This window comes from Dendrobates tinctorius, unplaced genomic scaffold, assembly GCF_039654945.1.
Source record: "Dendrobates tinctorius isolate UK_male_01 unplaced genomic scaffold, ASM3965494v1 ptg000120l, whole genome shotgun sequence".
Taxonomy (NCBI): Eukaryota; Metazoa; Chordata; class Amphibia; order Anura; family Dendrobatidae; genus Dendrobates; species Dendrobates tinctorius.
This window is the reverse complement of record NW_027361788.1, coordinates 35,266,952-35,293,394: the sequence shown is the minus strand read 5'-3', so window position 1 is coordinate 35,293,394 and position 26,443 is coordinate 35,266,952. Positions and strand designations below refer to the sequence as shown.

At 43.8% G+C, this 26,443-nt stretch overlaps 1 protein-coding gene across 1 annotated transcript in view; it reads left to right on the top strand.

The window, feature by feature from the left end:
- The first annotated feature begins 303 nt into the window (after positions 1 to 303).
- LOC141046623 (solute carrier family 2, facilitated glucose transporter member 6-like) overlaps positions 304 to 26,443 on the top strand; it is a 45,742-nt gene continuing 19,602 nt past the window's right edge. Inside the window, exons 1-4 of the mRNA XM_073541151.1 lie at positions 304 to 590; positions 11,886 to 12,048; positions 12,249 to 12,455; positions 22,720 to 22,819. Of these exons, the coding sequence (XP_073397252.1) occupies positions 490 to 590; positions 11,886 to 12,048; positions 12,249 to 12,455; positions 22,720 to 22,819 (571 nt within the window). The 5' untranslated portion in view covers positions 304 to 489. The remainder of the gene's footprint in view (positions 591 to 11,885; positions 12,049 to 12,248; positions 12,456 to 22,719; positions 22,820 to 26,443) is intronic.

Sequence of the window (26,443 nt, the reverse complement as noted above, 5' to 3'; positions counted from 1 at the left end):
GCAAGAAAACCGGAAACTACATATATGTCCGTATCCAAATAGAAAGTAGTATAATGGCATATTCTTCAGAGTTTTACACCCCCGACTCCCTTATCTTGCACCTGATGGGAACAGTCTGGTTTCATGACAGCCCATCCCAATTACAAAAATGTATCTTACAGCAACAAAATGGAGAAACGAAACCTTCAGAGAGTGGACAAAACGCAACTTCAGCTCTGATTTTAGTTTTAACCCTTCACATCCCCACTTTTGTCATGAATGATGAGATATTTCCCCCTGTACAGTCAGGACCTCTGCATGACATATCAGCTGCATGACATCCACTAAATGTAACAAGTGCAGATTTCCTTCATTACGCAATGAGGAAGCGATGACACTGACCCTCCCCAGTGGAGGGAATCCACCTCTGATGCACAGTCCTCCACTCAGCACAGCAAGGACTACAGCAGCATGAAGTAACTGGACAGGACTCTGCTTGGACCTCACAACATGTCCACTATGGACAACAAACCTCTCCTGAGCGACCCTGAAAAATCAAATTATCAGTCTGTGGGGAAAGCCCTGAGAGAAGCTGAAAAGAAATATATCAAGTGAGTGATCAATCTATGTATCCTATCTATCTGCTTATCTTTTTATCTATCTACTTATGTATCCTATTCATCTACTTATGTATCCTATTCATATTTCATATTTTTCATCTATGTATTTCATATCTATCATTTATCCATATTTTCATATCTATCTATTAGCTAAGTAACATTATTTCATATTTTCATGTCATTCTATCATCTGTCTATCTAGTTATATGTTTTTCTGCCTTCTATCCATCATATTTATCGGTTCATCTTTCTATTATTTATGTTTCTTCTCTATCCTTAACTATCTCCTCATGCCTTTCTGTCAATATATTTATATTTATCTACCGTAGATCTATCTATTATATATCTATCTATCTGTCTATCTATCTATGTCTATCTATCTAATATCTATTATCTATCCCATATCTATTATCTATCTACTATCTATCTAATATCTATTAACTATCTATCTATCCCATATCTATCTATCTATCTATCTTATTATCTATCTATCTATCCATCCCATATCTATCTATCTAATATCTATCTATCTATCTATCTATCTAATATCTATCTATCCCACATCTATCTATTATCTATATATACGTATATATATCTCATATCTATCTATCTATCCCATAGCTATCTATTATCTATCTATCTATCCCATATCTATCTAATATCTATCTATTATCTTTCTATCTATCTAATATCTATATATTATCTATCTATATATCTATTATCTATCTATCTATCCCATTTCTAGCTATCTATTTATAATAATAATTTTACTTCTATAGCGCCGACACATTCCGAAGGACTTTACATTTCAGAGGGGACTTCTACAGACAATAGACATTACAGCATAACAATAATCACATAAATTATAACAGATACCAAGAGGAATGAGGTCCCTGCTCGCAAGCTTACAGTCTATGCGTAAAAGGGGAGACACGAAAGGTGGACAGTAACAATTTCTTTCGTTGTTTGGACCAGCCAAAGTGTAAGAATCGGGTGTTCACGTAATGCTGCATGAACCGGTTTTCAGCTTAAGTATGTAATAGTACAGACACAGAGGGCTATTAAATGCATAAAGCATGTGAGATCATGATGTGAGGAACCTGGATATGGTAAAAGATTTTGAATGGGCAACAGAGGGATAGTTAGATTAATGCGTTGAGATGGTAGGCCAGTCTGAACAAATGCGTTTTTAGGGCACGCTTAAAACTGTGGGGATTGGGGATTAATCGTATTAACCTGTGTAGTGCATTCCAAAGAATTGGCGCAGCATGTGAAAAGTCTTGGAGATGGGAGTGGGAGGTTCTGATTATTGAGGATGTTAACCTTAGGTCATTGGCAGAACGGAGGGCACGGGTAGGGTGGTAGACTGAGACAAGGGAGGAGATGTAGGGTGGTGCTGAGCCATGTAGTGTTTTGTGAGGGTAATAAGTTTGTACTGGATTCTGGAGTGGATGTGTAACCAGTGTAATGACTGACACAAGGTAGAGGCATCGGTGTAACGATAGGCGAGGAATATTATCCTGGCTGCAGCATTCAAGACAGATTGGAGAGGGGAAAGTTTGGTAAGAGGGAGACCGATTAGTAGAGAGTTACAATAGTCCAGACAAGAATGAATAAGAGAAACAGTAAGAATTTTTGCAGTCGAAAGTAAGAAAGGGTCGAATCCTGGAAATGTTTTTGAGGTGCAGATAACAAGAGCGAGCCAGTGATCTGATGTGGGGGGTGAATGAAAGCTCGGAAATCAAGTATGACCCCAAGACAGCGGGCATGTTGCTGGGAGTAATGGTGAAACCACACACAGAAATGGCAAAGTCGGGCATAGGTACATTAGTAGAGGGAGGAGACACAAGGAGTTCATTTTTTGACAGGTTCATTTTCAGATAGAGGGAGGACATGATGTTAGCGACAGCGGTAAGACAACCACCGGTGTTTTCTAAAAAGACAGGCATGATATCAAGAGAAGTGTATAATTGGGTGTCATCAGCATAGAATTGGTACTGGAAACCAAATATATGGATTGTTTGACCAATAGGGGCAGTATACAAAGAGAAGAGAAGGGGGCCTAGAACGGATCCTTGAGGAACCCCAACAGTAACGGGAAGCTGAGAGGAGGAGGAGCCAGCAAAAGATACAGTGAAGGAGCGGTCAGAATGATAGGAGGAGAACCAGTAGAGAATGGTGTCCTTGAGGACGATGGAGCAAAGCATAGTGAGGAGGAGCTCATGATCCACAGTGTTGAATGCTGCAGAGAGATCCAAGAGAATTATCATGGAGTAGTGACCATTAGATTTAGCTGTTAGTAGATCATTAGAGACTTTAGTGAGGGCAGTTTCAGTAGAGTGTAAAGATCGGAAACCGGATTGTAACAAAAGGGGGATATTGATATAGAAGGGTTAATGGTTTGCCTTTAACTGCCTTTAATTTTTCAATTGCCTTTTGTCTTTCATTGCTAGAATTTATTCTTATGACACAGCAGTTTGCCAGTCTCCTCTTCAAGGAAACTATGCTTCTTATCAAATATGTTCTCAATAGTCAGCCACTACGTGTTCTGGGTACATGGTAAATAAAGTATGACCCTGAGGTGACGGTGGGGGCTACATGAGCTCCATAGAGTTACATATTTGTTGTAAATGGTATAAAAGATTGCCTTGTGCTTCATTACGTCAGATAAAGTGACTTTCTCACAACCTGTGTGCAGTTTTCTTTTTCTCCAAGCGCTTGAAAATTAAGGGTGTAAACTCCTAATTTGGCCTCACTGGTGATCTGGCATGCCTGACTTTGGGTCAGAACGAAAACAGCTACAACAGGGTTGAGAAGAGTTATCTGAGAGATAGCGGATAAGACGGGAGTGGACCAGGCATTCCAGGAGTTTAGAGATGAAGGGAAGATTAGAGACAGATCTATAGTTAGTGGCACAGTTTTGGTCGAGGGATGATTTTTTAAATAATGGATGTATGATGGCATTCTTAAATGAGGAGGGAAAGATACCAAAAGAGAGAGAGGTTGAATATTTTTGTTAGGTGAGCGATGACAGCAGGGGAAAGGGACTGGAGGAGATGTGACGGAATGAGGTCACTGGTGCAAGTGGTCAGGCGAGAAGATGCAAGGAGCCTGATTACTCTTTCTTCTGTGACTGGTTCAAAGTCAGAGAGTGAGCTAGATGCAGTGGGGGAGGGAGGACAATGCATGGTATGATGGGATTGAGAGATAATTTCCTATCGGATATGGTAATTTTTTTCTTTGAAATAATTGGCCAGGCCGTCAGCGTGGAGATCCGTGGTTGGGGCCTGCACTCTTGGGTTGAGTAGGGAAAGAAAACAGTCAAAAAGATGTTTTGGGTTATTGGATAGTGAGGTGATGAGGGTGTTGAAATAGGTTTGTTTGGAGAGGTGAAGGTCAGTGTTGTATGTTTTAAGCATCAACTTATAATGGATGAAATCTTCGGGTAGATTGGATTTTCTCCACAGACGTTTGGCGCACCAGGAGCACCACTGCAGGAAACATGTTTGCAGCGTGTGCCACGGTTGTCGCCGTCTGTGCCGTATTGTTCTGTGTATAGGAGGTGCAGTTTCATCCAAGGCACTTTGCAGTGTTTCATTGTAATGCTTCAGTGCAGAATCAGGACATGAGAGGGAGGAAATAGGAGCCAATGATGACTACAAGTTCTTTATACGTTTCTGGGTGTTAATGTCCTATATGTTTCTATAAGTGTGGAAAGTAGGGGTGACCGGAACGGGATGGCAGTTCTTGATAGAGAATGAAAGAAGGTTGTGGTCAGAAAGCGGGAGAGGGGAGTTTGTAAAATCATCCACTGAGCAAAGCCGGGCGAAGACCAAGTCGAGGGAGTTTCCGTCTTCATGTGTTGGTGAGTTAGTAAGCTGTGAAAGGCCGAAACAGGGGGTTAGAGATAAAAGGTGAGTTGCAGATGGGTAGAGGGGAAGAGCAATGGGGATGTTGAAATCACTCATAATGAGGGTGGGGATGTCACAGGACAGAAAGTGTGCAAGACAGGTGGCAAAGTGATCCAAGAACTGATGGGAGGGGCCCGGAGGGCGATACACCACCGCCACATGCATGGAGAAGGGGATGTAGAGTCTAACATGATGGACCTCAAAAGAAGGGAAGACAAGTGAGGGTACTTGAGGGATAACCTGAAAGGTACATTTGGGTGATAGGAGCAGACCAACACCTCCACCTTCTCTGTTGTCCAATCTTGGGGTATGAGAGAAGTGTAGTCCACCATGTGAGAGAGCAGCAGTAGAGGTGGTGTCTGACTGTTGAATCCAGGTTTCAGTAAGAGCCAGGAAATAAGAGAATTAGAAAGGAAGAAGTCATGGATGAAGGAGAGCTTATTACACACTGAGTGAGAATTCCAAAGGGCACAATTGAAAGAGACAGAAGGCATGCAGGGAATATTAATAAGAGTATAATGGTTTCTGAGTGCAGCAGTTGGGGGTTTGACTTCCTATAACATGAGGGGCCGGGGTTGGGAGACATGTCTCCTGCAACTAGGAGAAGGAGGATAGAAAGTGAGCAGATGGTTAAGTGATTTGTGAGAGCATCTCTTGTGTTGGATGGTTGAACTGAATGGATCTGTTCTGTTTAGCAATGTGAAAAAAGCATGAGTGCTATACATAGGAAAGGAGAGGACTGAGGGGCCAATATATATAGAGTGTAAAAAAGTTAGCACAAGAAAGGTGGATGTGAGTGAATGCAGCAGACAGGACATACATTATGCAAATGCATATGATAAATAATTGTTGTAGTCCAAATGTACTGGGAATAGGTTTGTATAAATGTCTTACCTATCTCCTGCCATGTCTAACTGGCATGGTATAACTGCCAAGTACTTTGATGAAATGTACTTTGATTAAATGTACATAAATGCTAACCCCTGCACAAATGCTTCCCCAGGGTGTGTCTCAAAATATAGGAGACTAGCTCTAAGATATCTCACTATTTTACCTCATTAGCAATCAATCAACTAAGTTAAGACAGCAGGAGTCCATAAATAAACTAACAAATAAACAACTATGCAGACCTACATGGATCATAAACCACTTTGAAAAAATTGCTTGACCTTACAGCATAAAGGGACAAGCAGAGTAAGTTTAAATGCCTAAATACCAATACATATACTATCTATCTATTATCTACCTATCTATTTATCTTCTATCTATCTATCTATCTATCTTCTTCCAGATTGAATTAGACCATTTCTTCATTGTAGGTTTCAGACAGGATACAGTAATTGTCACTTCTCGTTTTTGGAAATGTTACAACACTTCAAAATGTCATTGACATAGAAATGAGTGCTTGCTGAATGGAAGTCACTTGAGTAATAGAATATCTGTACCCTGTGTGCACAATTATTATGCAATGTATGTTTTTAATGAAGAATTTTATTATTGAACAATTACAGAACTGTTGGTCTATCCAAAAGCTAAATAAACCCAAAAACTGAATATTTAAGAAAGTAAAGGTGTGGTTTTCTCTTTCTTAGGCTACTTTTACACATGCCAGGATTTTTGCCGTTTTTGCAAATACGGGCCGCAAAAAAACCTTCTCGGATCGCCGTTTTTCCCTGTTATAACAAATAGCAGGGAGAAAATGGTAATCCGCAAATACGGTGTACCACAAAAACAAGCAAACGTTGTTTTTGCGGTACCATTGAAATGCATTGCGGCCGTGTCCATAAGCCATGAAAACTATCGAGCAAGCTCGATATTTTTTCACGCCTGCAAATACGGCCCTCACGGCCATACGGAGCACGGCCCTCCTACTAAATTTTGCGGGCAGATTTTGCCGCCCCATAGAAATCTATTTGGGTTGCAAAAACGGCCCGCAAAAATACGGCAAACGTAAAACCAAGAGAATATCTCTGTGTGCAGAATTTTTATGCAACTATATGAAAAATGTAAAATGTCAGTCTCAATTGTTTATTTTCATCTGTGAAAGTGAGAATAAAAACCAAACAACTCAATATGTACAAATATAAATGTCTGATATTTCCATAAAAATATCAGTGACCAATATAGTTGCCCTTCATTTTCATTTTCAATAAGCTGTCCATCCATGCCGTCTGTCAGTTTCTTAAAGGGATTTTCCCATGAAGGAACTTCATTTTAATCAACATTAGAATCAATAGATCTTGGAATAATAATAAGCTACACAATTGGATGCGTTAAAAAAATGCTCCTGTGTTGAGATAATCTTATAAATGTGCCCCTGCTGTGTACTGTGTAATGGCTGTGTCTGACCGTGCAGGAACATGGTCTGATCATACCACAGCTCCTGGGCAGGGGAGGAAAGAAAAGAGTATACAGACAGGACAGCACGGGATCACAGCCAGTTATTTCTTTGAGGTAAAGCACAGCTTGAAAAACAGGCAGAGAAATGTTTTACCTCAGAAAAAGAATAATTTGTGATCCCCTGCTGTAATATATGTATATTCTCTTTAGGCTGGAGTCATACTTCTCGTATAAAAATACAGTTTGTATTTTATGGTCGTAATACGCAGAAATGTTCCCTGAACAGTAATACGTATGTGATATTTTGGCAAGGCATTGCTGCATTTTTTGCGCATGTAAACATCTGTATGACATCCGTATGGCATCCGTATGCCGAGATTTTCTTGCCAGTTTGAAAAATCGACATATAATGGATCCCAATGACAGGTTAAAACACAAATGAAAGAATAGATATAGACACATAGAATACATATATATATACATGTCATTGAGACAGACACATATATATATTTATATTTCATAGAGTTGTAGATAGCAGAATAGCCGCTAAATCAATTGCTGGCTTCTGTAAAATCAATACAAAACAAGACATGAAATGACACCTGGTTTACATACAGTAAACCATTTTTTTTCAATTATTTTTTCATATGTCTTTGACTAATAATTCGATTAGGGTATGTGTGTAAAATTGGGAACATGTAGGTGTTAAATTAAAGGGTTAATTTGTTGAAAAAAATTGTGTGAGCTCCCACTGTAATTTCTCCACCAGAGAGGGAAACCCAGTAAGTGTGAGCAGGTATTAATAGCCTAGAGAGGGACCATTGTTTTTGCCCCCCCCCCCGACTAAAAAAATCTGCCCCCAGCCACCTCAGAAAAGGCGCATCTATAAGATGCGCCTTTTCTGGCCCTTAGCCTCTCTATTCACATTGCCTTGTAGCGGTGGGTAATGGGTTAATAATAATGGGTTAATGTAATCTTGCTTTTTGAAAGGTGACATTAAGCTGGGTTAATAATGGAGAGGTGTCAATAAGACACCTATCCGTTATTAATCCTATAGTAGTAAAGGGTTAAAAAAGACACTCACATACGCATTAATTAAAAAGAATTTTAATGAAATAATCACACCAAGTTTTTGACAACATTTATTAATCTGCTAATCCAAAAAAAGCCATGCATGGTTCTGTAAAAAAAAATAAAATAAAAGAACAACAATATACATACCTCTCCGTCTCCGCTGTTCAGTCAGGTCCCCCACTGCAATCCATCAATGATTTTACAGAAGCCGACAATTGATTTAGTGGCTATTCTGCTATGTAGAACTCTATGAAATATATATATTTATGTGTGTGTCTCAATGACATGTATATGTATATATATTTATATATATGTATGTATTCTATGTGTATATATCTATTCTTGATTAAACATGTCAGTGTGATTTTACTGTATCGCAAAATGAATTGCCGGCTTTTGTTAAAGGACACCGATGCGTATTTCTCGCATGTCACACGTCTGGTCGTGTGTAATCCGTATTTTTCTCGCCCCCATAGACTTGCATTGGCGTATTTTTGGAGGAATACACTGACAATCACAGCATGCTGCGATTTTCTCAGCCTGTAAAATACAGCCGAGAAATATACGACTGATGGAAGCTGCCCCATAGAGAATCATTGGTCCGAGTGCAATGCGTGGTTTTTACGCCTCTCACTCATCCATATTTCTCTCTAGTGTGATGCCGGCCTTAGCGTCTTCACCTGCCCAGGAGCTGTGGTATGATCAGACCATGTTCCTGCACTGTCAGACACAGCCATTACACAATACACAGCAGGGGCACATTTATAAGATTGTATCAGCACAGGAACATTTTATTTAAACACACTAAATTGTGGAAGTTATTATTATTCCAAAATCTATTTATTAAAATGTAATTTAAATATTTTACTTTGCATGTGATATAACCCTTTTAATCTGTTGATGATCAACTTTTTTGGCACCAAGCACAAAGGTGTCTGTCTTGCTTCACCATAAATCTCCTGTTTAAGAATGGCCCATAAGTGTTCAGTAAAGTTTAGGAGGCGTGAGGAAGTAGCCATACCTATATTCTTTCATCTTTAAAGTGTACCTGCCGTTTTAATTTTTATTTCATAAATAAATAGTACACATGAAAATAAGGTAAAATCTGTATTCAGTGTAGACAGACTTTCCCATTACTGAGGTAGGAGATGGCAACTGCTACTGATGCACTTCTATGTAGATGGGAGGAGGGATCAGCTCTGTCTCTAACTCTTACCTCCTCCCATCTACATAGAAGTGCATCAGTAGCAGTTGCCATCTCCTACCTCAGTAATGGGAAAGTCTGTCTACACTGAATACAGATTTTACCTCAGAATTGAGATTTTTGATAATGACCAATCAATTTTGGCAGAGATAAAAGAAAATGTATCTGATAAGATATATTACAGAGTTGCTTATTTTCACGTGTACAATTGATTTATGAAATGTTATGAAATGTTAAAACATCGAATACGCTTTAAGGTCCATATTGGCACACAAGAAGTGGAGTTTTCATTGCTGTAATGGAGCATGTCCTCCATAAAAATCCCAGTTTTCTTGAAAGATGCAGACTTTTTCCTCCACCACTGCCAGAAGAAAGTGTCTTCTAAAATTGGCAGTAGGTTTGGGAGTTGATTTTGAGCTCATCTTTAACCCCAAAAGGTCCAACTACCTATCTTTAATAATCCCAGCCCATAGCTGTACCCCACTTCCTCCTTGCTTGTGTCTGAGTGCATATGGATGTCTGTGCCCGTTACTTCTCAAGCCATGGGCCATCCAACTGGTCTGTCAAGTGTCATTCTCCTCTCATCAGTCCATAAACCCTTTGAACAATCTGTCATCTATTATTTCTTGGTTCAGTGGTGATGTTCCACCTTCTGTGTCTTGCTTAGTGGTGGCCTGGTTCAGGATCATCACCTCGGCCATGTCTCTGAGCACTGAACACCTTGTACTTCTGTGTCTTGATCAATGCTGGTTAGGTTCAGCCTCCTCACCTTGGCTGTGTCTCTGAGCACTGAACACCTTGTACTTCTGTGTCTTGATCAATGCTGGTTAGGTTCAGCCTCCTCACCTTGGCTGTGTCTCTGAGCACTGAACACCTTGTACTTCTGTGTCTTGATCAGTGGTGGTTGGGTTCAGCCTCCTCACCTTGGCTGTGTCTTTGAGCACTGACCACCTTATACTTCTGTGTCTTGATCAGTGGTGGTTGGGTTCAGCCTCCTCACCTTGGCTGTGTCTCTGAGCACTGACCACCTTATACTTCTGTGTCTTGATCAGTGGTGGTTGGGTTCAGCCTCCTAATCTTGGCCATGTCTCTGAGCACTTAACACCTTGTAATTTTGTGTCTTGTTCAGTGGTGGTCGGTGTCAGCCTCCTCACCTTGGCCGTGTCTCTGAGCACTGAACACCTTGTGCTTCTGTGTCTTGCTCAGTGGTGGTCGGGCTCTGCCTCCTCACCTTGGCCATGTCTCTATGTACTGAACATCTTGTCCTTGTGGCAGCTCCAGGGAGACTGAAGCTCTACAATGTGTCTGAAGGGATGTCACAGTGTAGAGGTTTCCATCCTTAATCTTATTTGCACATGAAAATGAAACTGGTAGAAGATACAGATTAAATATTAGAAAAAACTTTTTGATTTTGATGGTGATGAATGAGTGAAACAGGCTGCCACAATGAGTTCTCCTTCAATGGAAGTCTTCAAACAGAGGCTGGACAGACACCTGAGATGGTTTAGTGAATCCTGCATTGAGCAGGGGGTTGACCACGATGACCTTGGAGGTCACTTCCAACGCAAACATTCTAGGATTCTATGAATATGAAAGCACTTGAGCATAATGGTTTCCTGATTGCTTCAAGTTTGATTTTTCTCAATCATTGGCAGTTAATCTTTGCCTTTTGTTCTCAACACATTTTTTGTGACCCTGTTGTCCATTTGCAAGAAAAAAATTTTGATGGTTCTGTGATCGCCCCAATATCTAATCAACATCAAGAGCACTGCATCCTCTGTAAGATGTGTAACAATTTGTGATTTTTCCTTCAAATAAATCTCTGTTTTGGCTCATTTTACTTAAGGAAAACAAGCTGCCTAATAATTCTGTACACCTTGATAAAGGACATTGATATCTTTAGGCCAGACTCTCCTCATTACACAAATACACCTCACCTGATCTGCTTCGTCCAATAAGCAATCAAGTTTATACAAGCTTGGAGTTGAAAAATCGGCAAAAATGATGTTATGGTCACAGTACCCACTGCCTAATAAGTCTGTACGCAGTGTATAACAGTGTTACATGCTGATCAACTCTGGGTCCCCCTATTCCTTAGTAGAGTCCCAGTAAAATGTGTAGTCATATGGTATAAAATCTCAAGTATATCCAGGCATGGACTGGTCCACAGGAGAATCCTCCGATGGGCCCCATGCAGGACTGGGCCAGCACCCTCTTATGTGATCAAAACTTGGCACTATATACTTGAATCACTAAGAACATATACAGGCAGCATTGCATTCATTTAATCTACCCAGTTCATTATTATGTACATTTGTGATGAAGGATAATGATACATTTGTATGTAGCTGAAAAGTTGGGCCTTGGAGTTGGTTACTAGTGGGCCCTTGGCACTCCAGTCCGACGCTGTGTATAGCAATTTCATAATTTTTTTACTTTCTTCTATTCAGTTTTGCACAAGTAACAGCTGCGGTGCAATAAACCATTGATCCAAATTGTATGTCCACAAAAAGAGTTGCCCTTGTCAACAATGTTGAGATTATTTTCCATACCCAACTTCCACATATGTGGAAGAACTGAGTATGAAGGACCCAGTCATCAGAGTCGTACCCCATTTTTGTCTCTCCAATGGCTGAAAATTGCTACTGGGGTACGAGCTCTGAGTCATCTCATCCACTAGGTCAAGATTTGATGACAAGAACCATCACTAAGTTGGGGGTCCCTATTTTGAAACTCTTCTTACCTTTTCCCATACAGAACACTAAACAACAAGAAGATGTTCTTGGCTGCCTTTTCCGCCGTTCTTGGTAACTTCTCCTTTGGTTACGGTCTGGTTTACCCCTCACCTGTGCTGCCAGTTCTGGAAGAAGATACTGATCCAGTCTTGCACATTACAGATGCAGAAAAGTCATGGTTCGGGGTACAGATCTTTTCTCTCTTTGTATCTTTCCATGAGTTCTGAGTGGTATCACAGCTTGGCTACATTGAAGTGAATATGACTAAGCTGCAATACCACACACAACCTGTGAGCAGCTGTGGTGCTATTATTAGAAGAAATCAGCCATGCTTTTCTGATCCTGAATAATGCTTATAAATGTAATTTCTTTTTTTCCTGAACAGTCCATCTTTGCTCTGGGATGCTGTGTCGGAGGGATAAGCTCGATGTTCCTAAATGACCGACTAGGGCGTAAACTGAGTATCATGTTCTCGGCTTTTCCCGCAGCGGTGGGCTTCCTGCTCATGGGCAGTGCACAACACGTCTCAATGTTACTTTTGGGTAGGATTCTAACGGGTCTGGCCGGAGGACTGACATCATCCTCTATACCGGTAAGACGTCACTTGTGTTTACTAAAATCTGATTAATAATACAGAGACATGTGAATAATAATACAGAAACAACAGATTAATAATGCAGAATAATCTAATTAATAATGCACAAAATAATACGAAAAACAGTTAATTCCCTTCTAAGGCTGGTTTCACATTTGCAGACGGAGGGCTGCGGACTTCCTCCGTGAAACCCCGTCCCCTGCCACGCCTCCTCCGGTTTGCTCCGCATGTTTCTGCATGCGGCTTCATGCAGCTTGCGTACCCTATCTTCAACATTGGGTACGCAGGTCGTGCCGCAGTATGCGGATGCCGCTGCATGCAACATTTTGACGGTGTGGCGACCCACGTAGAACGCATCATGTTGGAAATTTATGCTGGCACCGCATCGTCAATGTTAAAGATAGGGTACGCAGGCCGCATGAAGTCGCGTGCAGAAATAGGCGGAGCAAACCGGAGGAGGCATGGCAGGGGATTCACATAGGAAGTCCACAGCCCTCTGTCCGCAAATGTGAAACTAGCCTAAGCAGGATCCATGCCCAATTCCATATTACAGATCTAATATCAATATCTTCCTGTCTCCAATTTCACATACAAAATTCTGTCATGTGGCTGTCATGATCTCAGTGCGGGTTTGACTCGCACACGTGGGTTAATGTCTGGAACCAGTGCTGATGACTGGCATTTCTGGGGTTAAAGGTTGTGATCCCAGTGCAGGCTTACCTGCACACCTGAGGCTATGATTGTGGCCTCTCCCTGGTTCTTGGAGAGGTTTCTTATTGCCTCAGGATGCTCCCATCCCCTTCAGTTATACTTTCGCCCTTGGCATTGTGTGGTGACCCCTGAGTGTGTTTGTGCTGTGTTCTGGTTGCTTGATTCTCTGCGTACGACTCGGTCTGTTCTCTGGATATTGCTTTGGATTCTGCTTGGTACCTTCTATGTCTGTTTGGTTTTGACTTCTGCTTGGCCCTGACTATCCGTTCTGTCTCATCCCTGGTACTTCACTGATATCTCTGTGTATGACCTCCGTTTTGCCTGACTCTGAGTATTTCTGTATAGTGTCCTGCCATCTCTGAAAGCAGGGCGCTAAGCCCCGCGCCCTTGCAGTCACATGACCGTAGGTCCTGTGACTGCTTGCTAAACTTCAGCGTGCACAGGTCCTGTGTATCTGTACTTTCCGGCTGTACCTGACCCCGGGCCCCCTACAGTGCAGCTGAGTCCCTGCTCAGCGGAGGCTGCACGCCGGCGCTGACAGTATCCTGACATTATAACCGACTGTTAAGTTTTTGGGGTTTTTTTTTCTTTCTCTGCTGAGAAATATGGATCCCATACAATCTCTTGCTGAGCAAATGACAAATCTGAGTCAGATGTTTCAGGGTTTATCTCTGGAGCAGCAAGCTCTGGCTTGTTCTCAGCAGCAGGTTTCTGAGACAGTGCGGGGGGCTTTAGCTGCTGGGTCTCTGGGGACTGGGGCGAGTGATGTTGTTTTGGTGTCCCCAGAACCACCTGTTAAACTGCCTGACTTCTTTTCTGGGAACAAAAAGGAGTTCAGGGTCTTCGTGGAGGGGTGCAAACTCTTCTTTAGTTTGAGGCCACGTTCCTCTGGGGACGAAAGTCAGAAGGTTGGGGTCATTATGTCTCTGTTAAGAGGGTCCCCACAAGCTTGGGCTTTCTCCCTTCCTCCCACTGCCCCTGAGAGAGTGTCTGTGAATGCGTTTTTGAGGCCCTCGGGCACATATATGATGAGCTGGACCGAGTGCGATTGGCAGAGGACATGGTGATGAGTGTCTGTCAGGGGAAACACTCGTCTGAGTGGTTTTGTACAGAATTCCACCGCTGGGCCGCAGAGGTCTCTTGGGACGATGCCGCACTCCGAGGACTCTTTCGCAGAGGCTTGTCCGAGCGGTTACAGGATGCCTTGACATTACATCCCCCACCTAACTCAGTCGAGGACGCCATGACCCAGGCCGTCCGGATGGACCGCAGGCTGCGGGCCAGGGGGGTGATGCAGGCGGAGACTCCATTGTTCCCTAGTGGAAAAGAGACTGTTTCTGTGCCCATGGACGTAGGGGCTCTCTCCCTGAAGGAAAAGGAGAGACAACGCCGGAGAGAAAAGCAGTTATGCTTCTACTGCGGTAAAACGGGACATTGGAAAAGGGAGTGTCCTGATTGTCCATCCTCAACCCGGTCGACGGGAAACGACCAGGTCTGGGTAGTCAGCGGGGAGACTACTCAGACCCTCAGGTACCCTTTTCCTCGTTTTCTAAGGTGTTGCTTCATGTGGAACTGTTAGTGGACGATTGTTGTTTTCCCTCTACAGCTTTCGTGGACTGCACATCATCCATCAATCTCATTTACTCCCAATTTGTCACACGCTGTAAGATAGGGGCAGTTACACTTAAGGTTCTGATCAAAGTGGTGGCCATTGACTCCTCCCCCCTCACTAAAGAGGGAATTCTCTTTATGTCTGACTTGTTTTCGCTCAAAGTGGGCGCTACCCATGTGGAAAACTTAAGTTGTTTGGTTCTGGACAATCTACCAGCTGGATTGGTGTTTGGCATGCCCTGGTTACAACGCCATAACCCAGTCATTAACTGGAAAACGGGGGAGATTATTCAGTGGGGGTTTAATGATTCAATGTTATGTGATAAGTTTGTACTATTGGTTGAACCTGTTAAATCTGTATCTGTGTCATCTGTCGAGCTGGAAGGTATTCCGGAGTACCTGAAAGAATTCAAAGATGTGTTCTCTGAAAGCGAGGCCGAGACATTGCCGCCACATAGACACTTTGACTGCGCTATCGAGTTAGTCCCTGGGGGCTAAATTGCCTAAAGCCCGTCTGATTAATTTATCTGGCCCTGAGCGCTTGCCCATGAAAGATTACATTGCTGAGAGTCTTCGCAAAGGACACATACGTCCCTCAGTCTCACCTGTGGCGGCAGGGGGTTTTTTTGTAAAGAAAAAAGATGGTGGTTTACGTCCCTGCCTCGATTTTCGTGAGCTCAACAAGATTACTGTACGCAATACGTACCCCCTTCCGTTGATTCCCGATTTGTGTAACCAACTATTGGGGGCAAAATGGTTCTCCAAACTGGATCTTCAGGGGGCATATAATTTGATAAGGGTCCGGGAGGGGGATGATTGGAAAACCGCGTTCCTCACGACCGAGGGACTGTTTGAAAATTTAGTCATGCCGTTTGGTCTTACCAATGCCCCAGCCATATTTCAGAATTTCATCAACGTGGTATTCTCGGATCTCATTGGTCGTTTTGTTGTTATTTACTTAGACGATATTCTGATATACTCTCCCGACAGTCAATTTCATCTGGATCATAAAACACAAATATCCAGTCTGGCCTAACCTGTTACAAGTGGTTCAGCCGCTCGACCCTTATTCACATTCACGCCACTTGGCAAGTGAAAAGGTTTTAAATACTAGAGTAGGGACTGTCCCACAAGGGTTGCCGTGACGTGGCGGGATGGCTTGTACATTATTTTGATCAAAATTATGTTTACTAAATACCCTTATTATTATTATTATTATTACCTTTATGCATTATTTGCAGTATATTTTTTACTTTTAGTTCAGGATATTTGTGTTTTTTGCTTTTTGTTTTCTCTGGTTAATGGTCATGTGTTAATATGCACTTACATTGTGCATACACATTAACTTACTTTTCTCAGTTCAGATTTGTTTTTTATTCATCTGAATCATGTACGAACCGTTCTCCAAAGACCGAGGGAAAATCATCTGTATGCCAAATTGGAGAAATGTGTGTTTTTTGTTCAAGAATTGTCTTTTTTGGGATTAATTGTGTCCTGTGAGGGTTTTCGCATGGACCCCAAGAAGGTGCAGGCCATTGCGGATTGGGTGCAACCCCGAGACCTTAAGGGTCTTCAGCGCTTCTTGGGGTTCGCCAATTACTACTGCAAATTTATTCGGGGATTTTCACAGGTGGTCAAACCACTCACAGATCTTACTTGTAAAGGTGCGGATGTGAGAAACTGGTCCTCGCTTGCAAAAGAGGCCTTTGCGACCCTGAAAAGAAGCTTTATGTCTGCTCCCGTGTTAGTACAGCCAGATCCGTCCAAACCATTGGTCGTGGAAGTGGACGCCTCTGAGGTGGGGGTGGGGGCGGTGTTGTCCCAAGGGCCTGCCACTCTAACCAACCTCAGGCCATGTGCTTTCTTTTCCAAGAAGTACTCTGCTGCGGAAAGAAATTACGACATAGGTAATAGAGAGCTTCTTGCGGTCAAATTGGCGCTTGAAGAATGGAGGCACTTTTTGGAGGGGGCCAGTCACCCGGTTACAGTGATCACGGATCACAAAAATTTGTCATACATTGAGTCTGCTAAAAGACTTACGCCCAGACAGGCCCGTTGGTCACCTTTTTTTTCCCATTTTCAGTTTACAATTACATTTCGTCCAGGGTATAAGAATGTCAAGGCTGACGCCTTATCGCGCAGTTTTCAGCCGGTATCGCCCCCTGAGCCACCGTCCTCCATTCTTCACCCTGGGGTTGTGATAGCAGAGGTCTCATCTGAATTGGAACGGGAGATTGAGGGGGCCCAGTCGCGGGCCCCGGCGGCCAAGCCGGAGGGGAAGTTGTTTGTCCCAGAGCAAATTCACCTGAAACTCTTGCAGGAGTTCCATGAATACAAGCTGAGTGTTCACCCTGGTATTTCAGCCACGCGTCTGGCGGTGGCTAGGATCTTTTGGTGGCCTACCCTTGGTTCAGACATAAAAAAATTCATTGCTGGTTGTGCTGTCTGCGCTCGTTCTAAAAGCTCTCATAGCCGGCCGGCAGGGGAGCTGATGCCATTAGCAGTGCCCGAAAGACCATGGACTCACTTATCCATGGATTTTGTTACCAATCTCCCTCCATCTAAGGGTAATGCAGTGGTATGGGTAGTGGTGGACAGGTTTTCTAAGCAGGCTCATTTTGTACCACTGTCCACAGCTGAGACGTTGTCCAGGTTGTTTGTGCAGCATGTGATCCTGTTGCATGGGGTACCCCTGAATGTGGTATCTGATCGTGGTGTGCAGTTTGTGGCTAAGTTTTGGCGTGCTTTCTGCAAAAAATTAGGGATGTATCTGTCCTTTTCGACTGCATACCATCCTGAGAGCAATGGTCAGACGGAGCGCACTAACCAGTCCCTGGAACAGATCCTCAGGTGTCTAACCTCTGCTAGACAGAATGACTGGTGCGATGCACTGCCGTTGGCTGAATTTGTCTTCAATAGTTGGGTGAGTCAACCCACAGGTATGACTCCTTTTTTGATCAATTATGGGTTCAGTCCTCATTTTGGTGAGTTTTTTCGTCTGGACTCGGGGTGTCCCGGGGCTGAGGGCTCTGTTCAGCGATTACAGAATATGTGGGCAGAAGTTCAGCGGAGTATATCTAGGTCTCAGGGCAAGTATAAGTTTTTCGCGGACAGGAAACGAACACCAGGGCCCACGTTTCGCTCTCCATGCGAAACATTAAGTTGAAGGTTCCTTCAGCCAAGTTGGGGCCCAAATTCATTGGCCCATACAAGATTGTGGAAAAAATCAATCCAGTGGCGTATAGGCTGTGCCTTCCACCCTCTTTCAAGATCCCTAACGTCTTCCACAAATCTCTACTGAAACCTTTTGAAGCAGTCCGGGGAGCCTCCGAGTCCGCTGCTCCTCCTGTTTTGGTCGAGGGGCAGGTAGAGTATGAGGTTGGTCATATCGTAGATTCCAGGTTGGTACGGCGGTCGGTACAGTACCTGGTTCATTGGAAGGGGTATGGACCGGAAGACAGGTTCTGGGTACCGGCCCGGTTGATGCATGCTGATCGCCTGGTGCGGGCTTTCCATGCTAAGTACCCAGGCAAGCCTGGGGGTCCAGAGGCCCCCCGTTGAGAGGGGGGCACTGTCATGATTTCAGTGCGGGTTTGACTCGCACACGTGGGGTTAATGTCTAGAACCAGTGCTGATGACTGGCATTTCTGGGGTTAAAGGTTGTGATCCCAGTGCAGACTTACCTGCACACCTGGGGCTATGATTGTGGCCTCTCCCTGGTTCTGGGAGAGGCTTCTTATAGCCTCAGGATGCTCCCATCCCCGTCAGTTATACTTTCACCCTTGGCATTGTGTGATGACCCCTGAGTGTGTTTGAGCTGTGTTCTGGTTGCTTGATTCTCTGTGTATGACTCGGTCTGTTCTCTGAACATTGCTTTGGATTCTGCTTGGTACCTTCTATGTCTGTTTGGTTTTGACTTCTGCTTGGCCCTGACTATCTGTTCTGTCTCATCCCTGGTACTTTACTGATATCTCTGTGTATGACCTCCATTTTGCCTGACTCTGAGTATTTCTGTATAGTGCCCTGCCATCTCTGAAAGCAGGACGCTAAGCCCTGCCCCCTTGCAGTCACATGACCGTAGGTCCTGTGACTGCTTGCTAAACTTCAGCGTGCACAGGTCCTGTGTATCTGTACTTTCTGGCTGTACCTGACCCCAGGCCCCCTGCAGTGCGGGTGAGACCCTGCTCAGCGGAGGCCGCACTCCGTCGCTGACAGCATCCTGACAGTGGCAATGTTCGTTTCCTGCAGTGGTGCTCCAGGTGCGCCGAACGTCTGTGGAGAAAATCCAATCTACACGAAGATTTCATCCATTATAAGTTTATGCTTAGAACATGCAACACTGCCCTTCCCCTCTCAAAACAAACCTATTTCAACACCCTCATCACCTCACTGTCCAATAACCCTAAATGTCTCTTTGACACTTTTCATTCTCTACTCAACCCAAGAGTAAAGGCCCCAACCACGGAGCTTCAAGCTGACGATCTGGCGAATTACTTCAAATAAAAAATTGACCAGATCCGACAGGAAATTATCTCCCAATCATCTCATACCATGCACTCTCCTCCCTCACCCACTGCATCTAGCTCACTCTCTGATTTTGAACCAGTCACAGAAGAAGAAGTAAGCAGGCTCCTTGCATCTTCTCGCCCAACCACTTGCACCAGTGACCCATTTCCGTCACATCTCCTCCAGTCCCTTTCCCCTGCTGTCACCCCGCGCCTAACTAAAATATTTAACCTCTCTCTCTCTTCTGGTATCTTTCCCTCCTCATTTAAGCATGCCAACATACATCCACTACTTAAAAAACCATCCCTCGACCAAAACTGTGCCACTAACTATAGACCTGTCTCTAATCTTCCTGTCATCTCTAAACTCCTGGAACGCCTGGTCCACTCCCGTCTTATCCGCTATCTCTTTGATAACTCTCTTCTCGACCCTCTCCAATCTGGTTTCCGCTCTTTACACTCTACTGAAACTGCCCTCACTAAAGTCTCTAATAATCTACTAACAGCTAAATCAAATGGTCATTACTCCATGCTAATTCTCTTGGATCTCTCTGCAGCATTCAACACTGTGGATCATCAGCTCCTCCTCACTATGCTCCATTCCATTGGCCTCAAGGACACCATTCTCTCCTGGTTCTCCTCCTATCTCTCTGACCGCTCCTTTACTGTATCTTTTGCTGGTTCCTCCTCCTCTCATCTTCCCCTTACTGTTGGGGTTCCTCAAGGATCAGTCCTAGGCCCCCTCCTCTTCTCTTTGTACACTGCCCCTATTGGTCAAACAATGACTAGATTTGGTTTCCAGTACCATCTCTATGCTGATGACACCCAATTATACACTTCTTCTCCTGACATCACGCCTGCCTTTCTAGAAAACACCAGCGATTGTTTAACATCATGTCCTCACAATAATGTATCTGAAACTGAACCTGTCAAAGACTGAACTCCTTGTGTTTCCTCCCTCTACTAATGTACCTATACCCGACTTTGCCATTTCCATGTGTGGTTCCACTATTACTCCCCAGCAACATGCCCGCTGTCTTGGGGTCATACTTGACTCCGAGCTTTCATTCACCCCCCACATCCGATCACTGGCTCGCTCTTGTTATCTGCACCTCAAAACATTTCTAGAATTTGACCTTTTCTTCCTTTTGACCCTTCAAAAACTCTTACTGTTTCTCTTATTCATTCTCGTCTCGACTATTGTAACTCTCTTCTAATCGGTCTCCCTCTTACCAAACTCTCCCCCCTCCAATCTGTCTTGAATGCTGCAGCCAGGATCATATTCCTCACCAATCGTTACACCAATGTCTCTACCTTGTGCCAGTCATTATAATGGCTACCCATCCACTCCAGAATTCAGTATAAACTTATTACCCTCACCCACAAAGCTCTCCATGGCTCAGCACCACCCTTCAGTATACCACCCTATCCCCACTCTCCGTTCTGCTGATGACCTGAGGTTAGCATCCTCAATAATCAGAACCTCCCACTCCTGTCTCCAAGACTTTACACGTGCTGCGCCAATTCTTTGGAATGCACTTCCCAGGCCAATACGACCCACAATTTTAAGCGTGCCCTGAAAACGCATTTATTCAGACTGGCCAACCGCCTCAACACATTAACCTAATCTATCCCTGTGTGGCACAGCCAAAAGTTTTACCATAACCAGGTTCCCCATATCATGTTCCCACATGCTTTATGCATCTATTAGCCCTCTGTGTCCGTACTGTTACACACTTAACATTATGGCTGGTTCTTATAATCAGGGCAAATGTTACCACCCACCTTTCGTGTCTACCTTTTCCCTCATAGATTGTAAGCTTGTGAGCAGGGCCCTCATTCCTCTTGGTATCTGTTATGATCTATGCTATTATTGTTATGCTGTAATGCCTATTGTCTGTAGAAGTCCCCTCTGAAATGTAAAGTGCTGCGGAATATGTCAGTGCTATAGAAATCAAATTTGTTATTATTATTATTATTATTATTATTATTATAATGTTTGCTGAGTTATGGAGGAGTTCCCACCTGAAATCACCTGAGACACTGCACAGTGGCAACATATAGTAGATACGTCTTTGTAATACACAGGCATAATGCCTTTATGTGCCATCGTACAGGGTCGGGGTATGTGACTAACTGTCTGCATGCACTGACTCCTATGCTCCTATGCTAACTAATGTAAGACAGACTGTTTACTATAGATACAGTGATAAATCATTGTCAGATAGCATATCCATAGCCACCAGTCTGGCTCTAAATGCTGATAAGACATGCAAACTACAAAACGGGAAAAAAGGCATGGTTGCGGCAAAAGTAGAAAAACGGCAACAATAATACTTACACCTGGATTTCTATGGGAACAAAGATAGATCAACATTTAATGATATGGACCAGGGAGTTCTACTGAAACGGACTTACATCAACATGTAGTAACATGGACCGGGGACCTCTATTGAAACGGATGTAGATCAACATGTAATGATATAATATGGACCAAGGAGTTCTACTGAAATGGACTTAGATCCACATGTAAATAATATAGACCAAAGGTACTACTGAAACAGACTTATGATATGATGGATGTGAAATTAATTATATATTATGGTCCAAAGAGTTCTAGTGAAACGGACTTAGACTTGTAATAATATAACATGGACCAGGGGGTAATATAGAAACTGATTTTTTCAACATGTAATAATATAATATGGACTAAGAAGAGAGGAAAATGTTTCTGCCATGTCTTTGTTGGATAAAGATGAAGGGATAGACGGAAAGTAACATTTCTAAAGTCTCAACTTCCAAATTACTACATTTACAATGACACTTATTTGATAAATATATGGACACCTTCTACCAAAATGAATACTTCTTATGGGCACATACATCTTATGGTTCCCATATCCCATAATTGTCCCTCTGTTCCTCACACATAATATGGACATCCTGTCACATACCGTGGATATTTCCATAAGCATGGGCTATGCATTCCAGGATTTCCACTTCTTAGCCTTTTTAATGTACAATATGTTCTACAGAATGAGGACCGTACCATAGCAATCCCCATATCTCAGTTCCCTATTTGAGGCTTTTAGGCCCCCATGCAATACCCTGTTCTAATCTATGGTATGTGTAAGCTGCTCTCCTCATATTTGGGGACAGAAGGGTCATTTATGGTAACTAATCAGCATAGCAAATTTCAATACCATGCTGAAGTCCAATTTTAGAGCGACAGGATTTTTTTAGGGTTTTGCAAGCAAGTACAGTATATCCCACCGCCATGGAAATGACTCGCCATCTAATATTTATTGATTTCACAATTATGAGTCAGTGTCGACTTCAGTTCTGGAAATCTTTTAATGAATCAGGAAGTGCAGGATGAACAGTTAAGGTCATGACTCACAATGCTGACATATATGATGTTTTGTGTGTTCTAGGTTTATATATCTGAGATCTCCCACGCTGGCGTACGGGGGACATTGGGGGCCTGTCCTCAGCTGATGGCTGTTTGTGGAGCTTTGGTTCTCTATGCATTGGGTAAGGCTACTTTCACACATCAGGTTTTCGGCGTCAGGCGCGATCCGGCGTTGTGCCGGAACGCCGGATCCGGCAAATGTTTAGTAAAACCGGATGTGACGGATCCGGTTTTCTGCCGGATCCGTCTTTTTCTTGACAGACAAAACCGGATCCGTCTCATCCGGTTCATCCGTTTTTCGACGGATTACGCCGGATCCGGTTTTTAAAATTGACCCTTGTGGCCTTCCGAACGGGATTGGCTACTGGAAAACTATATATAGCATGTTCCTACAGCCCTTCTTTGACAGGTTGTAGAGGAGAAAGTACAGGTTGGAGAGAAGAGCAAGTTTACTGGCGAAGATGGATGTTGTCATTGGAAATATTTTGAAGAATTTGGCGGATTTTACAGCGGAGGCAAATCGTTTGAGGGTGATTGTTCTGGAGAAGGAGAGAGCGAGACAGCAGCGCATCAGGCATCGTAGACGACGTTTGTGGATCCACCCCATCACAGCCAAGAGAATGACGCGTGGGGTCTATTCTACACTATGCATGGACCTTCGACGAAACCCGGATAAATTTTTTGGATATGTTAGGATGAAAATGGAGAATTTTGATTACTTGGTGGAGCGCATTGCACACCTCATAAGAAAAGCGGACACCTATTGCCGCTTCTCCATTTCACCCGCAGAGCGTCTGATGGTGACTTTAAGGTAAGCCACATTTATTGGATATGATCGCATCAGAGCACACTTTCACTGCAATCTTGTTGGTGGTAATTTGTATCTCCAAGTGTTAGGTCAGTTTTGGTATGTAATGCTGTGATTTAAAACTAATTTATTGTTTGTTAATTCCCCACAGATTTCTTGCAACTAGAGAATCCCTTTCGTCACTGCATTTCCAGTACAGACTCGGGATTTCCACCATATCTGGAATTGTGAAGTACACATGCCGTGCACTGTGGGACTCCTTAGCTGAAGAGTTTTTACCAGAGCCCACAACAGAGAGGTGGATTGAAATTGCTGACAAGTTTCAACAGATATGTCAGTTTCCAAACTGCTTGGGCGCTGTGGACGGGAAACATATCCGCATTGTAAAGCCAGCTGGATCTGGATCGGAATATTTCAATTACAAGAAATATTTTTCAATTGTCCTCATGGCCATCGCTGACGCGGAATACAAATTTATTGCGGTTGATATTGGGGCCTATGGCCGCTCCAATGACTCTCAAGTTTTCAAACTGTCTGCCATGGGGCGTAAACTGTATGGAAACACCTTCCAGTTCCCACCACCTAGACCGCTGCCGCAAACATCTGGTCCACCTATGCCATTTGTCTGTGTAGGGGATGAAGCCTTCCAGCTGTCAGAACACCTTTTGAAACCGTACTCTAGCAGAGGATTGACAAGACCAAAACGCATTTTTAATTACCGCCTCACAAGAGCAAGAAGAATGGTTGAATGTACCTTTGGTATTCTGACAGCCAAATGGCGGGTCCTATTGACTGCGATCAACCTCAAGACAGAAACTGTGGACGAGGTGATCAAAGCGTGCGTGGTACTCCACAATTTTGTTATCTGCAAGGAACCCATTTCCATTGAGGACACCTCTGAAGAAACCACCTTGCAAGATTACCATGACATTACCACTAGAAGTTCTGTGACGGTTTCAGTAATGAGGGACAATTTTGCACTATACTTTATGTCACCTCAAGGCAGAGTACACTGGCAGGATGACAGAGTGTGAAAGATTTGTGCCCTAACCAAACTTGTGTACCTTCTGTACCAACAGTATATACCTTTGCCAACCAAAGTTGGCTATCTTGTCATGGTCTCTATTTTTAGCTTTAGGCCACAGGTGTGTACCTGGTTGTGTTTTATGCAAAGTATTTCACCTTTTAACAAAAGTTGTGTACATTGTTCGGAAATCACCAACAATAAACACAACTTTTTAGGTGAAATACTTTGCTTCAAACACAACCAGGAACACAACTGTGGCAAAAAGCTAAAATTTACCCACAGTTATATACCTAGTTTTGAATACCATTTCACCTTTTAAATACCCTGTATTTAACCTTTTTCGCCGCAGAAAGAAATGACAGACAACCAGTGTAAAATAATTTAACTTTTATTGAAAAATGTTTTTTTTAGTAAACTTTTTTAAAATTTTAATAAACATGTTTAATAAAAATTTGAAACTATAAAACTGAAACCATAAAACTGGTCATTTTTATTTAAATACACACATTATAATTCTGTGTAGTGTGTGGTGGAAATACTGCTGTAGGGGCTGCGGGACACTTCGACACTGGGAGTGTGGAGAGAGGACTGGGATCGTTGTGGGGAAGGAACAGTTAGAGGTGAAGGTGTGGAAAAAACTACTGAATGGGTGGACATGTGGGAAGCAGAAGAGGTGGTGGGTGGTGGAGTGGAGGGTTGGGCAGGGACTGTAGGAGCAGATGATGTTGATGGCAAGTTGTATGGGGAAGGAGTTTGGTACGGGGCAGGTTGCTGGAAGTGGGGAGATGTCTGGTACGGGGCAGGTTGCTGGAAGTGGGGAGATGTCTGGTACGGGGCAGGTTGCTGGAAGTGGGGAGATGTCTGGTACGGGGCAGGTTGCTGGAAGTGGGGAGATGTCTGGTACGGGGCAGGTTGCTGGAAGTGGGGAGATGTCTGGTACTGGGGAGGTTGCTGGTACTGGGGAGTTTGCAGGTACTGTGGAGGTTGCTGGTACTGGTGAGGTTGCTGGTGCTGGGGAGGTTGCTGGTGCTGGGGAGGTGGCTGGTGCTGGGGAGGTGGATGGTGCTGGGGAGGTGGATGGTGCTGGGGAGGTGGATGGTGCTGGGGAGGTGGATGGTATGTAATAGGAGGGGGAGGATGGAAAGTGGCTGGAGGTGGATGGTATGTAATAGGAGGGGGAGGATGGAAAGTGGCTGGAGGGGGTGTAGATGTAATAGGAGGGGGAGGATGGAAAGTGGCTGGAGGGGGTGTAGATGTAATAGGAGGGGGAGGATGGAAAGTGGCTGGAGGGGGTGCAGGTGGAGGAACTACTGTGGTGGGAGGAGGAGGAGGAGGTTGGGAGGTAACTTGCTGGAGAGCAGCGTGGCATGAATGCATTACATGCATCTGCTGGGCAGGAGAGAGCGTTTCCATGCGCTCCACAACAGACCTGAAAAAGGTGTGGTTTGGCGAAGATCTTGATTCTGAATGCATGGTTTGCAGAAGTGTCTTCACCTCCAGAATGCTGGAGTTGATCTGCTGATAGCCTGCGGAGATTTGCTCTGACAAGACTTTTAGACAGTTCTGGAAAGATGCATTCAGATGCAAGAACTCTGGCGCATAAGTCTTTTCCTGACCCCTCTGCCGCTGCCGCCCAGTACCCGCAGGTGTACTAGAGGTGGCAGGGGCAGAAGGGTGGGGTAAAGGGAAAGCGATCTCCTCACCAGCAGCTTCATGTAATGTAGGCGGCCACGATGCTCCTGTGCTGGTGGATGGGACAGATGGGTCGAATGTGTTGGAAGGCTGGGAAGGTGCAGATGTACCGGGGCGGTCGAAGTGTCCCTCGGTGCCGGTCTCCTCAGGGATCGCCTCAGAAGGGTCCAATCGTGCCGGCTCCCGAGTGCTGCTCACCGTGCTGTGGAATAAAGAGAA